Source organism: Lates calcarifer, linkage group LG5, assembly GCF_001640805.2.
Source record: "Lates calcarifer isolate ASB-BC8 linkage group LG5, TLL_Latcal_v3, whole genome shotgun sequence".
NCBI lineage: Eukaryota > Metazoa > Chordata > Actinopteri > Centropomidae > Lates > Lates calcarifer.
This window is the reverse complement of record NC_066837.1, coordinates 18,123,004-18,136,600: the sequence shown is the minus strand read 5'-3', so window position 1 is coordinate 18,136,600 and position 13,597 is coordinate 18,123,004. Positions and strand designations below refer to the sequence as shown.

The 13,597-nt window shown below is 41.4% G+C and overlaps 1 protein-coding gene across 3 annotated transcripts in view; it reads left to right on the top strand.

Moving 5' to 3' along the window:
* Positions 1-13,597, top strand: part of ntn1a (netrin 1a) — a 61,647-nt gene that overhangs the window by 25,630 nt on the left and 22,420 nt on the right. For all 3 annotated transcript variants that reach the window (XM_018665047.2, XM_018665045.2, XM_018665046.2), the window contains exon 3: positions 7,617-7,805. In XM_018665047.2, coding sequence (XP_018520563.1) covers positions 7,617-7,805 — 189 coding nt within the window. The remainder of the gene's footprint in view (positions 1-7,616; positions 7,806-13,597) is intronic.

The following is a 13,597-nucleotide window of genomic DNA, read 5'->3' as shown; positions in this document are numbered from 1 at the left end:
AGTCAGGCTTGGGATTTAACAAGCAGCAGACTGATCTCTTTCCCTCCCTATGTCCACTTCATCTTTTCTATACCCAGATTTTTCTCTAATTTTTTTTATTCCTTATCTTTCTCTATTTTCCCTCATTTCTTCCTCACTCTCTTTCTCATCGTCTGTACAGTGTCTATGAGACAAACTGCTTATAAAAAATACAGCGAGTGTGAAACCTGGGATCCAGAGTTTAGTCAGGGTCATTAGAGAATGAGTGAAGAGGGCTAGAGGGCTCACAGGGGGCTAAAGTGCTGCAGCTAATTGGCTGCAATAAAGGAATTAAATTAGCCTGACATAATCTCTGCAGTGGGCGCCTCATCCTGCTTTGCTTTCCCTCTTCCCACCCGCCTACACCCTCACTCCATCACCCCCTAGAGTTTCACAGCGTTCCCAGGGTGCTCCCCCAATACAAACCGACCAGCTCCACGCTCCCATCCGAGTTGACCCAAAACTCCCCAAACATCCTCCACATCACCATTGTTACTATTCTCTCCCTCTCTTTGCTTTGTGTAACTTTTGCAGCACTGTGTTGGAGCAAAAATGTGGGAATGAAAAAAAAAAAATAGGCTAAAGAAATGTTACAGAACCAGGAAAGGGTCGGGTTGTTTCATCAAAGTTGTTTTGATGTTTTAGAGCGAATTCCTATTTTCCAGTCGACTTTATCATAATGTAATTTGCTCATATTGCTGGTTGAAAAAAGTGGTAGCCTGGTTTATGTCACAGTGGAGTTTGGTTTTCTGTTTATCCACATTTCAGATGTTTACAGATCTTGCAAAAGCCTCTGAAAAGTTTGAAATTTACAGTCATGGTTTCTGGTTTTTCAAGCATGTCGCAAGTTTTATTAGTGCTGTCAAATAAGTCTTGTTTTTCTCTTTTCTTGGGATTTTATATTACTGTGAGTCAAAATAAGAAATGTCTGGTGAAAACATGGTGCTTACCAGAATTTCAGAATGAATAGCTGATTGCATATTGAAGTAAAAATGAGCACAGGCTTCCTGAGTTTAATATGGCATTGAGATGTGTTCATCTTTTTGTACACAAATTAAACATATTGTGGCAACACTTTATGAAAGAAAAAATAATTTGCTTGTTTAAAATGATGAATTGAGCTGGTAATGGTAAATGACATTTATATAAAGAGAAAATATCAGACACTGAGTTGAGGGGTTTATCATGAGGTCTCTGTCCCACAAATGCCTTCAATTAGCTTTCATTTTATTTGGAAATTCCCGCCATTATCATGCCAGTGTCTGGATCAACAGACACTGGCAGATAAAACAAGCATTGTTCTAATTTATAAGAGGCTAAATAAACAGTTGAACACAAAGCCTGGAAACAGGATGCAATTAAATTAATTGTTGCCACGTACCAGATTTATAAGTTGATGTGTAACAGAGGGCACAGTATTCAGAACATCTTGGTAACAGAATAAATATTTCTGTTATTTCACATCATTCAATATTTTGGTTTAACAGTTATTATAGAGGCTTTTTTTTTAAGTGAAATTCTTCAGTTGTTTTGGGAAAAACAGTCATTATCAGTGATGGGCGATCATTTCTTCATAGTGAAATCCATTGTCAGTGAATCACATTCTCCTCATTCGTGTGGTCTGACATCAGTCAAATATGAGGCGCTACTATGGAGGTACCTGTCACCAGGATCGTGTTTTTAAAAATCAGTCCTCCCAGAGAAAATATCAACAAGGAATTAATCTGGCTTCAAAATGATTGTTTGTGATGTCTGCACTCAAGGGGAAATGCCAGACATTAAAGGATAATACCAGTGTTTTTGTCGTTTTGTGCCAATTGTTGAAATGTCATCATTACAGTAACATTTTTCCGGCTGCTGTCTGTTTACACTCAGCATAGTTATATAAGTATTTGAGCTCATTTACCGCCATTCAGTCTTGTGCAGTTTAAAAAAACAAACAGCGTCATTTTATCATCATTCATCATCATGATTTGTTTTAACTGATGCAGCACTATGTTACACTCTGCCTCCTGTCAACAGGGCAGTGTGCTAAATACATTTACTCAAGAACTGTACTTAGAGTACAAATTGTACTTCACTTTGACTATTTCCATTTCATCCCAATTTATACTTCTACTCCACCACTATCAAGAAGCAAATGTTGTACTTTTTACTCCTTTACATTTATTCAACAGCTATAGTTATTAGTTACTTTACAAATTAAGATTTCACATGGTACTATAGAGCTTGTGAAACACGATGCAGTGTTATAGATTAAACTAGCCAACGGTATGTCAAATAATTAAAATCAACTCCTCCTCAACAGACCTACAAGATTTCCTTGAGTTGCCTTCATAGCATTATGCCTGCGAGTGTGTCGCACGCTCACAGTTACACATCAGACGTTCACATGCTGGACCTCTGAAATAGATCTGTTAGGGGTTTTGCGTTTGACACACATCTGATCCTGTGTTTCGCCATGACAAGCAGAAAACCTCCCAAACTTTCCTGGCATGTGGGTCACATTTCCCCACCGTACCCGACCCCCAGACAGAGAGAGAGACAGAGAGAGAGAGAGATGGAGAGAAAAGAGAGAGAGCAGCTGCCTGTAGGTTAGCTGGCCAGAGAGCAGTTCACCCCAGCACTGTGCATCCAGTGTGTTTGTGTGAGGGAGAAGGAATAAGGGGAGAGCATCACATTGTTCCAGATATTTTGGGTCACAGTCTGTGAAAACATTTGCCGAAAGAAGTAGAGCATATACTACTTTAAACTTTCTTTCTCTCTTTTAAACCCTCTCCAACTACAAACATAGTAAAGGCAGGGGACACCCAATAATTTTTCATTTTCTCTCATGGAGGTTTAGAGCTTAATCTAATTATTTTTGGGGGGAGGAAACCAATGGATTTTAAGTAAACTGTTCATGTGTAGACTCCGCTTGGTGTTTGTTTAAAAGCGGGGGACAGAAAAGCAGAGCTCCTGCCGGTCCCCTGCTCGCAGGCGGCAGTGGTGTTGGGTTTTTTAATTCTGTCCTGTTTGGGTGAGCGCTGGAGGTGATGGCAGCAGGGAGGCGGACATCTCCTGAGAAAAATAACTGACTCTTTGTCAGAGCCTGTGACCTCCACAGACCTCACAAAAAGACAGGAAATTTCTATGTGATGAAATTGTTGAAGGTGAATACAGTCATTTGTCACTGGATGTGGTTAGATATTATATAGTCTGATATTTTTGAGTTTCTGTATAGTTTATAGAGCTCTTTTTTCCTTGTTTGTGTCTTTATAATCAGGGAAGTAAAGAGCCAGCAGCTAGAACAAATCCAGCATGTGGATTTAGAGTGAAAGTGGCAGAGATCAGTTGCTCGAGTGTCTCTTTAGAACAAATCGAGGCTGTGACCGACATTGCTCAATTACCAGGCTTATCGCAAGTACGATGAGCTTAACCTCAACCTCCAGCTCTGTCGGTTGAATTTTTCCCTCTAATTAGCCGAGGGAAGGCCGCCTCTGTGCTGCTATGAGACTGAGGTCAGTAGATAGAGGCTGGGAACAACTCAAAGAAACTAATTAGCCAACTTTCCAAAACACACTCAGGCACTGCACTGAGGCCCTGCGTTTCCTAGGATGTGCGGGAAACAGCAACACCCGATAAACAAATCAGTTTCCTGTTAAATTCTGCAGTTGGAGGTTAAAAGTTGCTGCAAGACTCAAATGCAGCTTTTTGTGTCATTTCAAATAGTTGTCGTCCACATTACACGAGGTGTTGAAAAGCGTTGGGTAAGCTTAGCTTTGCACAGCTAATTCAATTACACCTGTTTTAAAAGTATCAGTTCACACTTCTTTTTACTGCTCACCTGGGGGCAGTTACAGGCGGCCACTGACTCTCTAATCCAGCCTGAAGCAGTTAACTAGATTGAAACCAGGCCAAACATTTTAGGATGTCTTACAAGGAAAATTTAGTTTTTGTTGAATTAATTATCAAAATAAAAATTCTATAATTACATTTTAATAAGTCCTTTTTTCTCTCTCTCTTTTCTCCCTCTGATATTTGTAGTTATTCTAATTCTAATGTAATTTCTTGTTCTCGTGTTAATGCAAAAACTGAATGTTGAAACGTAGGAAAGTGCACCTGGTGCTCTTTAAAGATGAGTTTGTGTGTGTTTTGGTGTGAATTCTTTGTTTGCTGTGGAGGTGTGTGAGCTGATTGCTTGACTGAAATAAACTACAGCTCAGCTTTTGTGTCTCCACTGAAGGGCAGAAACCCTGAATCCTGCTAGTTGTAAAGAGCAGGTGTTGAGGGGTGTTGTCCGTGCATGTGTGTGTGTGTGTGTGTGTGTGTGCGGCAGTGGTCCTCTTTGCCATTATTTGGCACTGTTATCACAGCAGTCCTCCTGAAAAGAGATGGCAGGTATCTCAGCAGCAGCAGAAAGCAGGTGTTCACTCTGAATGTGTCTCTGTGTCTCTTATTGTTATGTAGGGAATATGAAACCTCCTCTTCTGGACTTGGGACAAATATAATGCTATGTGCATTTACTGAATAGGAAGAAAAAAGAGAGAGAAAAAAAAGTTGTACCTCTTATTTGGTTCTCTTTCATTTCGGAAGTGATGGACTCGTTTCAACTAAATGCTCGGCTGCAGTCTTCAGCCGTTAGAGGGGACCAGGAATGATCTCACCGGTTGCTTGAGACAGCCATGTTTTATGTCACTGTAGTCCAGTTTAATTTTACTTTACCTCTAAGAGAAAACAGACAGCAGCTCGCTGCCCCAGTATAAGTGCATGATGCAGGAGTTTTAATTCCTGCACTGAACTGGGACAGAGAAGCTGCATTGCCATTCAAATGAGCAGACACCATCGACAAGCCTGGAGGTTAAAACTGAATCTGTGTTTCTCCTGCTTTCTTAACAATGAAATTTAGTTTGCCAAGTTTTTAAATCCAAGAATAGAGAGTTCAGTGTCATGGGGGGTTTTTGAACTTGACTGACATCATAATGTTATCTTTAAACGCAAATTGATTATTGGTTTGATAAGAAAAAAAACGAAAGGAAACAGGTAACTCCACATGAATGGATAACACTGAGATGTCTGAATGACAAGCGGGTGTTTTATAACGCCACAGGAAACCTGATAAGCTTGTGCCAGACAAATCACATATCATCTTACAAATCTTCAATTGTTTTTAATCAAATGCGCCTTAATTTGGACGAGGCCGTGATGATGTAATTTTTAAAACAGCCTGTGCGCACGAAACACTTGGAATTGAACCAACAATAACACAGTTTCCTAAGTTTCCTTCACTGTAGAAAGTGTAAAGGGGTATTGTGTGAACAAGCTTATGTCATGCCTAGTGTCAGTGAGTTTAGATAAAGTGTTTCTCACTCGTCTCCATTATCTGAGATAATATCCTACCTTTAAACACAATGTGGCCTTCTGCCCCACACCTTCACATCCAGGTCATGTAATATCTCTACAATACCCAGCATGCCTTCCAGGCCAACAGCGTTATTCTCACAGGGGCCATGTATTCCGGTGGGCCAGAATTCCCCCTGTCTTCATTTTGGGTGGGTGTGAAACAGTCTTTGTAGTGTAACAGAGATGTGTCTGCTGCTGGGTCTGAGGCCATGCACTGATCCTCCACCAGCTTTGCTGCCTCTATACAGTGATCCTTGTTACCTGCAGGCGAGCTCACAGATAGCTTTCACCAGCTATGGCCCGGAGCAGGGAATGACAGAGCTGGACTGACAGCCAGCTCGACTTTTTTCAACACACTGACACAGATCATTTGAGAGCTGTCTAAACAGGGAAGAATTTCATCCATTGTGTTATCTTGTGATCACTTTGGCTAAAATGACTATCATTTTAGGCACAGAAAGAAAGAAAGAATGTTTCATGCACATTTATCCCTAAACCTCTTCTGTATCTCAGAAGATCTGTGCAGAGACACACGCTGTCGGGTTGTGGCCATCATAGGACGTTAGGGGTTTTCCAGCTAAGCCAGGAAGCAAAGAACGAGCTCTGCTGTCTGAGAGGCTAACAATATGAGTCATGCACAGGTGTAAATCTAGCTTAAGACAACAATGAAAACATAAGATCTGTGTCACTTTAAGGGAGAAATAGGTCTCAATCCAGTCAGGTGAGTCCGCAGGAGCAAAGGTGATCGTTTTAACCCATTTTTTTTGAGTGAAGTGTCACAAAATCTTATTTCCACAGTACAATATCAAGTAAATATCATCATCTGGTGGTCTCATGGTAAAAAAAAAATTGTCTGATGCGGGGAGGGAGACTAAGCAGAGAGACATATCACTAATTAAACCCCTGCTGGGACAGCTGGGAAAGCCAAGTCACTGCTGATAAGGCACAGAGATTCCAGTGTGTGTGTGTGTGTGTGTGTGTGTGTGTGAGTGTGCATTTTAGAAAAGATATTGTAATTAGGTCCTTAGAGTGGAGAGAAGGACTCTCGGGGGTCCCAAAACAGACACACACACAACTAGAAAACACACACCAAGAAACTCACACAGTAAACACACAGAACACACTTTCTCTCTCTCACACACACACACACACCAATAAGAAGCCAGGTTGAGGGATGCAGGGGGGAAATAAGAGCTGCCCTTATGATGGGCAGATGATGAAAAGAGCTATGTGAAGAGGTGGTGCAGAAAAACATGGACAGATGAACTAATCAGGGGACCTGAGTTGGACCCAGATAACCCCCATTTCCATACTTAAGCGCACACACACACACACACGCACACACGCACACACACATGCAGACAGTACAGTATGCACACAGTAGAGCCACAAACTGTATCAGAAGCGTTGCTGTTAATAATGCATGAATGTGTCTGTGGTGCTGGTGGAGGACCAGTGTCTCGGACGGCAGGCCTTAATGAAGTTGGGCATGTCTGCCTCACTCCGCTGCCAGAGAGTCATGAATAAACATCAGCCGGCTAATTAAACTCAGCCCTGGCAACTGTACTCATCAGTAAACAAGCAGCAGTGAGGGGTCTCGCACATGCTCAGAGGGATTTGCAGGGAGTGGAGGAATGGTAATACCAGGCCTTCACTTTCTGTTTAGTACAGTATGGACTCTGGAGAGCAGGAAGGGACCTTGAGGAGAAGTAAAGAAGGAGCAGAGAAGCATTTGAGTAAGAGATGGAAAAAGACAGCCGGAGAGAGGTTAAGAAAGAAAAAGACGAGGAAATGATACAGTGTTTGACCTTATTATCTGAAAAGTTCAAACACTCGGTATCTATAGTGGTTCTGCATCAAGTCAGCTGGCAAATCCTTTAAAACTGTATGTTAGTATCAATAGTTTAACCACCATTAAACATTAGTGCATAGAGGGGACTAAATAAAACAAGAGGGAACCAGAGCAGTAGTTCTGCTTAACATGAAGTTATTAGACACAAACTAATCAACAAACCTAAAAAAAACATGTATGTTAAAGTGTCTGTTAAAGTGTAAGCTGCCAAACTAGGCTGCAAGACAACAAATGAATGCAGATTCAGTAAAACGTGGTAATCATTTACCAACTATCAGATCAGTTTGTTGTCGATAACAAATTCTGCTGTAACTTATTTCAAACCGATTTGGACTTTTTGTGCCCTGCTTTGTTTCCTCTATAGCCTGTAACTGCAACCTTCATGCCCGAAGGTGTCGTTTCAACATGGAGCTGTACAAGCTGTCGGGGAGGAAGAGCGGAGGAGTCTGCCTCAACTGTCGCCACAACACAGCGGGTCGCCACTGCCACTACTGCAAGGAGGGCTACTACAGAGACCTGTCCAAACCCATCTCACACAGGAAAGCCTGCAAAGGTACAGTGCTCTGTTGTTTTTTCTTCCTATCCACGGATGGGATGAAGAATTACTTTTCAAAATTATCCACACATATATATATATATATATATATATATATATATATGTGTGTATTTACTGGACATAGACCGACATACATAGTAATACTTGCATACTTGATAACAGCCATCACTGGAATTATTTAGGTCTGAAATGAAACAGTTTTAGATGAATCACAGGAAGTGGTGGTGGTGGGGGGGGGGGGGGGGCTACATTCCTGAACCCTCTGTCAGCAGAGATGAGTTGGGGTCTGTTGGGATTGTGGAGGTCGCGGTGGTAAGGGGTGGGCTGGACTGGGTGTTCCCTCATCGACACTGAGTTATTTGGCTTCATTCGGGTGGGTTAAGGAATGACAGGACAAGCAAAACAAACAGAGGAGAGGTGCGAAGTGATCCCCAGCGCAGGTCAGAGATGAATGAGAATCTGGGGAAGATCGGTGGAGAGGGCCGCAGAGTAAAGGAGGAGACAAAAAGCAAAAGTCAGGTTCAGGGGGTGGTGGGGAGGGTGGGTAGGCAAAAAGGGTGAAAAATGGGAGGGAGGGATGATGGGTACGAGGAAACGAGGAGGACAAGAGGAACACACCCCCACGCAGGTGTGCTCGCTGCTCTGTGCTGGGATGAATCGCCTGCCATCAGCCCTCACCGTGGCTAATAAGGGTCAAAGAAAGAGGGTGGGGGGAGGAGGGTAGGAGTAGGGGGGTGGGGGGTGGGTGGGATATGTTTTCTCACCTCTCCTGTTGCTGCAGGGAAAGATAACAAGAGCTGAATCCCTGTGCAAACAAGCCTGGAGACACCTCAGAAGTCGCTCTGTACAGATGCAGCGTGCACACACATAACACAGAAACATAGGAGTACCTGAACGAAGGTTTCAGAGCTCCCACTTCCAAAGGCAGCACATGAGGAAATATTAGCTGCCTGCTGACAGTTTAAGCCCAAGTTTTCTCATATCAGTCACCAGGGAGTAAATAAATAAACCGACCGATCAGTCAGTTTGACAGAAGGCATGTCTGAAGAGTAAAACATCTGCAAAAAAAATCTGAAGTCGGCTGAGACGAGAAAACAATCCATTAACTCCCAATTTGCACCTTTTCCCTTTTCAGAAACTCAGTTTTTCCCATGATGGCATACTTAGCGCAGCTGTAATAAAAACATTTGTCAAACTAATGCAAAAGAACTTCACACATGTTGCACTTAGTCTCATTAAATTCCCGACATCCAGTGACCATTTCAAGCACGTTTCATTCTCTGCATGCGCACAAATTCATAACAAAGCTCTCTGACAAATGCATCCACGTATTTCACCCCTCCAGCCGCTCATGAGTGATATTCCTAAACTGACATTAACACCTTCCGTGGCTTTGGGCCCATTCTCCTGTCGAGCAGGAATGCAAACAGACATTCATCACGTCGGGAACCTTTTGTACCATTAACCCTCATCCTCTACTGTGTCTACCAGGCAAGCTAATTGTGGAGATTTAACCTCTTTTTTTATTGTTTTTACATCCCTTCTCATGTGTCCAAGACTTGATTCTTTCAGCATCCCATAACTCACTTTCATGGGGGGTTTGTTTCAGGAAAGTTAGATGCCTCAAGGTTCTGCTGTGCATTTCTCCACACAATTAAGACATTTGTGTACTTACACTTGCTGACAAAAGATCCAGTTTACAACAAACAGTCGACTAAATATTAATGAAGAGCATAAAAGCATAATTGCTAATGAGGAAGCGCTGCATCAAAATACAGCAAAAAAGTGTTTTTTATCCCATTTTTAAATTTATATCCAGGATAATTAAATCATTTTAGAATTTTACTGTATTATTTATCACTATACCACAATCTTCTCCAGTGCATTACACGTTTTAAATGAGGCTTTTGCATTTTCAATCAGCAAACAAATGATGAATCCAGCTGATTTCTTATGATTACAGACTGTAATCATAATCATATAACTTTTTTACTGCGTACACTGGTAAGTCTCTCAGTGTTAGTCGCTGAGAGACCTTGGAAGCAAGCAGGCAACATTTGGGTTGGCAGAACAGAATAAATGCATGGATGGTTCCCATGTTCTGAAGCAGATGAACTAAATTAAAGCAAGAGAGAAAAAAAAAACATGAGCGAAAACCTCAGTTCATGTAACGATAAAATGTTTTTTTGCCATAACGAGAAAACAGCCTGTCTGCAGTAAAGAAAAATCAGTCTCCACTGATGTGGAAATCTGCTCTCATACGATGATGGTGACTAATCTGATGTTAGGAAACTTTGGATAAATGAGTCATGAAGTAAACGCCAAAACAACAAGTCAAAGGCTGTGAAAAATGCACCTGGTATGGACCTCTGGCATCTGGAGTAAACTGATCATGTATAGTACATGTGCATCTGGATATGTGGGCGTTGGCTCTATATTTTATGTATGTGTATAAGCCTTTTTTGATAACTAGCGCTACTGATTTGGAGCCTTACAGGAAATCGGGCCTCCTCCTTCTTCATCTGTCCTCTGTGCATGGATTCTGTCTCTGTGCAGGCTGGTTTTCTCATCTCTTTCTGACTCTGCCTGGAGCTCTTTGGTCTCGCTGTTAAATGTGATATTTGCGTACAGCATTCAGCCACTTTTGAGTGTATTCAAACGATTGCCTGCGTTTCAGTTCTACAAAGAAATAACAGAAACAAACTTGAATTAACTTCTTTTTACAATTTACTAATTGTCTTGTGTTTTTCAGCACTCAAAAGGCTACAATGTTAATTGATTAAGTTATTTTCAGGAAAAAAATATTCCTTATTCCCAGCCTCATAAATGTGAAGATTTGCTGCTTTTCCCTGTTTTAAAAATTCATGTTAATTGAATAACTTTGTGTTTCAGACTGTAGATTAGACAAAATCTGACTATGTCTCCATGGGTGTGATTTTTCACCAGTTTTGACATCGTATAAACCAAATGATCAATCAAATAAATTATCAACAGATTGATCAATAATGACAATAATAATTAGTTGCAGCCTTAATTATTATTCTGATCAACATTAATGTCATTCTCATTACTCAACATTAGCACATGACACATATGCACAAATTCAGTGTCATGCAGTGATTTAGTTAAAAAAAAAAGTCCTGTGTTCCTTTAGCTCCATAAACCCTGAATAGAATCTCATAACAATCAGATGATATGGTCTACAATAATATTATTGTTATATGATAATCACAGTCCCATAGGCTCACGGCAGGAGTGCAGTCATGTCATACGCTCATTACATCAGAGTCTCCAAACTTCTAAACACTAAATCATCTCACCCACGCAAGAGACTCGCTTCTGACTCCTTCCCATTCTCTGCTGCCTCTCAACAAGCTGAAGTATAAACACATTCCATCATCATTTATAACATTGTCAGCTCACCCAAACGGTTTTGTTCAATTTAATCCATGAAATTTGCCAGAGTTTATGCACCTCCCACCTCTCCCAGCCCGGTGTAATTATAAGCAAACACTGTCCAAAGTTCTACTGAGGTATTCAGTTACATCAAAACAGACTTACAATAAAGGATTTGTGGTAATTACCCCAAGCTGACAAATGATATGAAGCATGACCCGTTTCTTTTGCCAATTAAAACATTTTTGCAAACTATATTTGGAAAGTTACAGATGAAGACTTTAAGGATGTGTGTCATTGTATTACATGCTCTCTCTCTCTCTCTCTCTCTCTCTCTCTCTCTCTCTCTGTTAATGAACTTAAAGTTACCACACACAGCTTTTTCCCTACATCAAACACCTTTATGTGCTGTCAGAGTCTTGCCCCTGCCAAATTCTCTCAGGTTTACCACATCATAACTCAAGATAATTCAATGAAACTCATACTGCAGAACTAATTTCTGTCCGCTCCTCAAGCAGCATGAGCACTGCACCGAAGTGACAGCAATTAAAGAGGTTTGGTTATTTATTGGGACTCAAAGAGAGAGCGCCTTTTTTTTTTTTTTTCGCTGTGCGGCTTTTGGATGAGAACGAGCGGCATAGGAGCACGGGCAGGTCGGGGAGCACAAGAGTTTGGCCTTTTATATGCGAAATACAATCCTCCCTGAAAGCAGCTCATTTCCATAGGAGGCCATTATGAGTAAAAGAGTGCAGCGGCTTATCCACTGCAGAGTGAGCCCTACCCGGTGGCTACATTTACATGCCAAAATTTATAACTTCACCCCTCATTGAGTAAGGGTGTAAACACAGAATACGTTTCAAGCAGCTCTTGCTTGTATATGTAATGGAATAAAACACAGTGAGTGTATTTGACATAGAACTGCATAAGTTTAAATTGAAGAAGTGGTAGTGAGACTTAAAGAAGACAGAGAGTTAGAGCACTCTAGGTGGTCTTTGAACACCTCTGACATATAACTGAGATAACAAATGTCACTCTTCAGTGATAACTACATAGAGTTTAATCAGCTGTGTGTTATCTTTGTTTGTCAAGCTGGTACTGATTAAAAGCCTGCCCAGTAAAGTTAAACATCCTCGAGAGCCTACGACAATAAGAACTACACAAGAGGTCTTCGCCAAATAATGAGCACTGCTCTTGATTAGTCCTCCTCAGAGGACCATCTAAACTTAATAAAATCAAGCTCGAGCAGATTGGCATTGGTTCTGTGACTGATGGATTGAATTCAGGCCTTCACATTCAGATCTGAACTTCAACCATCATATAATTACATCGGTCAGTGGGATGATGAGGAACATATTTTGCATACAGAGGAAAATTAGGCTTTGATTGAGGGATGGTCTGTTTCAATCAGAATAACATGCTAAAAATCCTCCTCCTCTCTCCCTGGCATATGTCTTCCATTGACACAGTAGGGTTTTTTTTTTTAATTGACCACACATAAAATGCTTGGGATTTGAAAAATATTGTTTTTCATGACTTCACTTTTTAGCTTGGGATTCCCAGAGGGTATGCTGATATGGGCGTGTTTTCAATTAGAACAACACACATGTGCAGCGTTGCGCATCGAACATCATTCACAAAATAAGCTCACGTCCAATGTTTCGGGTGCTCTCCGAGGCCAAAAAGCACGACTGTTCGGGGCCATTGCAGCCCATTATTCTGATCAATAAAACACTACACAGCACAACAAGCGAGACACACCCTCTATTAGATAAACATGTCATTTAGAAAGCTGTTTATGTATGGGGCAACAACCCAGTAACTCTCTTTCTCTTTCTCTCTCTTTCTGCTCTCCAAAGATACTTGTGGAGGAGCAGAAACCTAATTATAATAGAACACAGACTTGAGTAGCCTGGCTTCACTCCAGGGCCAACTTCTTATTGGCACAGAGCGCACAAACCAAATGGGGAGGGTGGCCGATTTCAGACTTCAAACACCAGCTTTATGGTAAACGATTGGCAAAATTCTCACATTGTGCAATCTCAGACTCAATCCCCGACCTCCTGCCTTTAAAAAAGCCTTCCACCCTCCCCATCAACCAAGAAAACTTTCCAAGAGCTTCTCAGTGTACAAACATGACAGTTCTACAGGACTAATACTTTCAGATAGATTCAGATCTATGTTGTTGGGAAAAGACCACAAGCTCCCTTATATACGCACATCTACACTCGTTATCATAAACTTCTGTCAGTTTCCTGCTGGACGTGTTGAGACAGAGAGGGCCTCTTGCTCTCTTGTCCCCATATCTCTCTGAGCCATCTGGAGTAGCCATGAAGCAGAGCACACAGCCACTTAACTGTTAAGTGGACATGCACTTAAAACCAGAAACTCTCGCT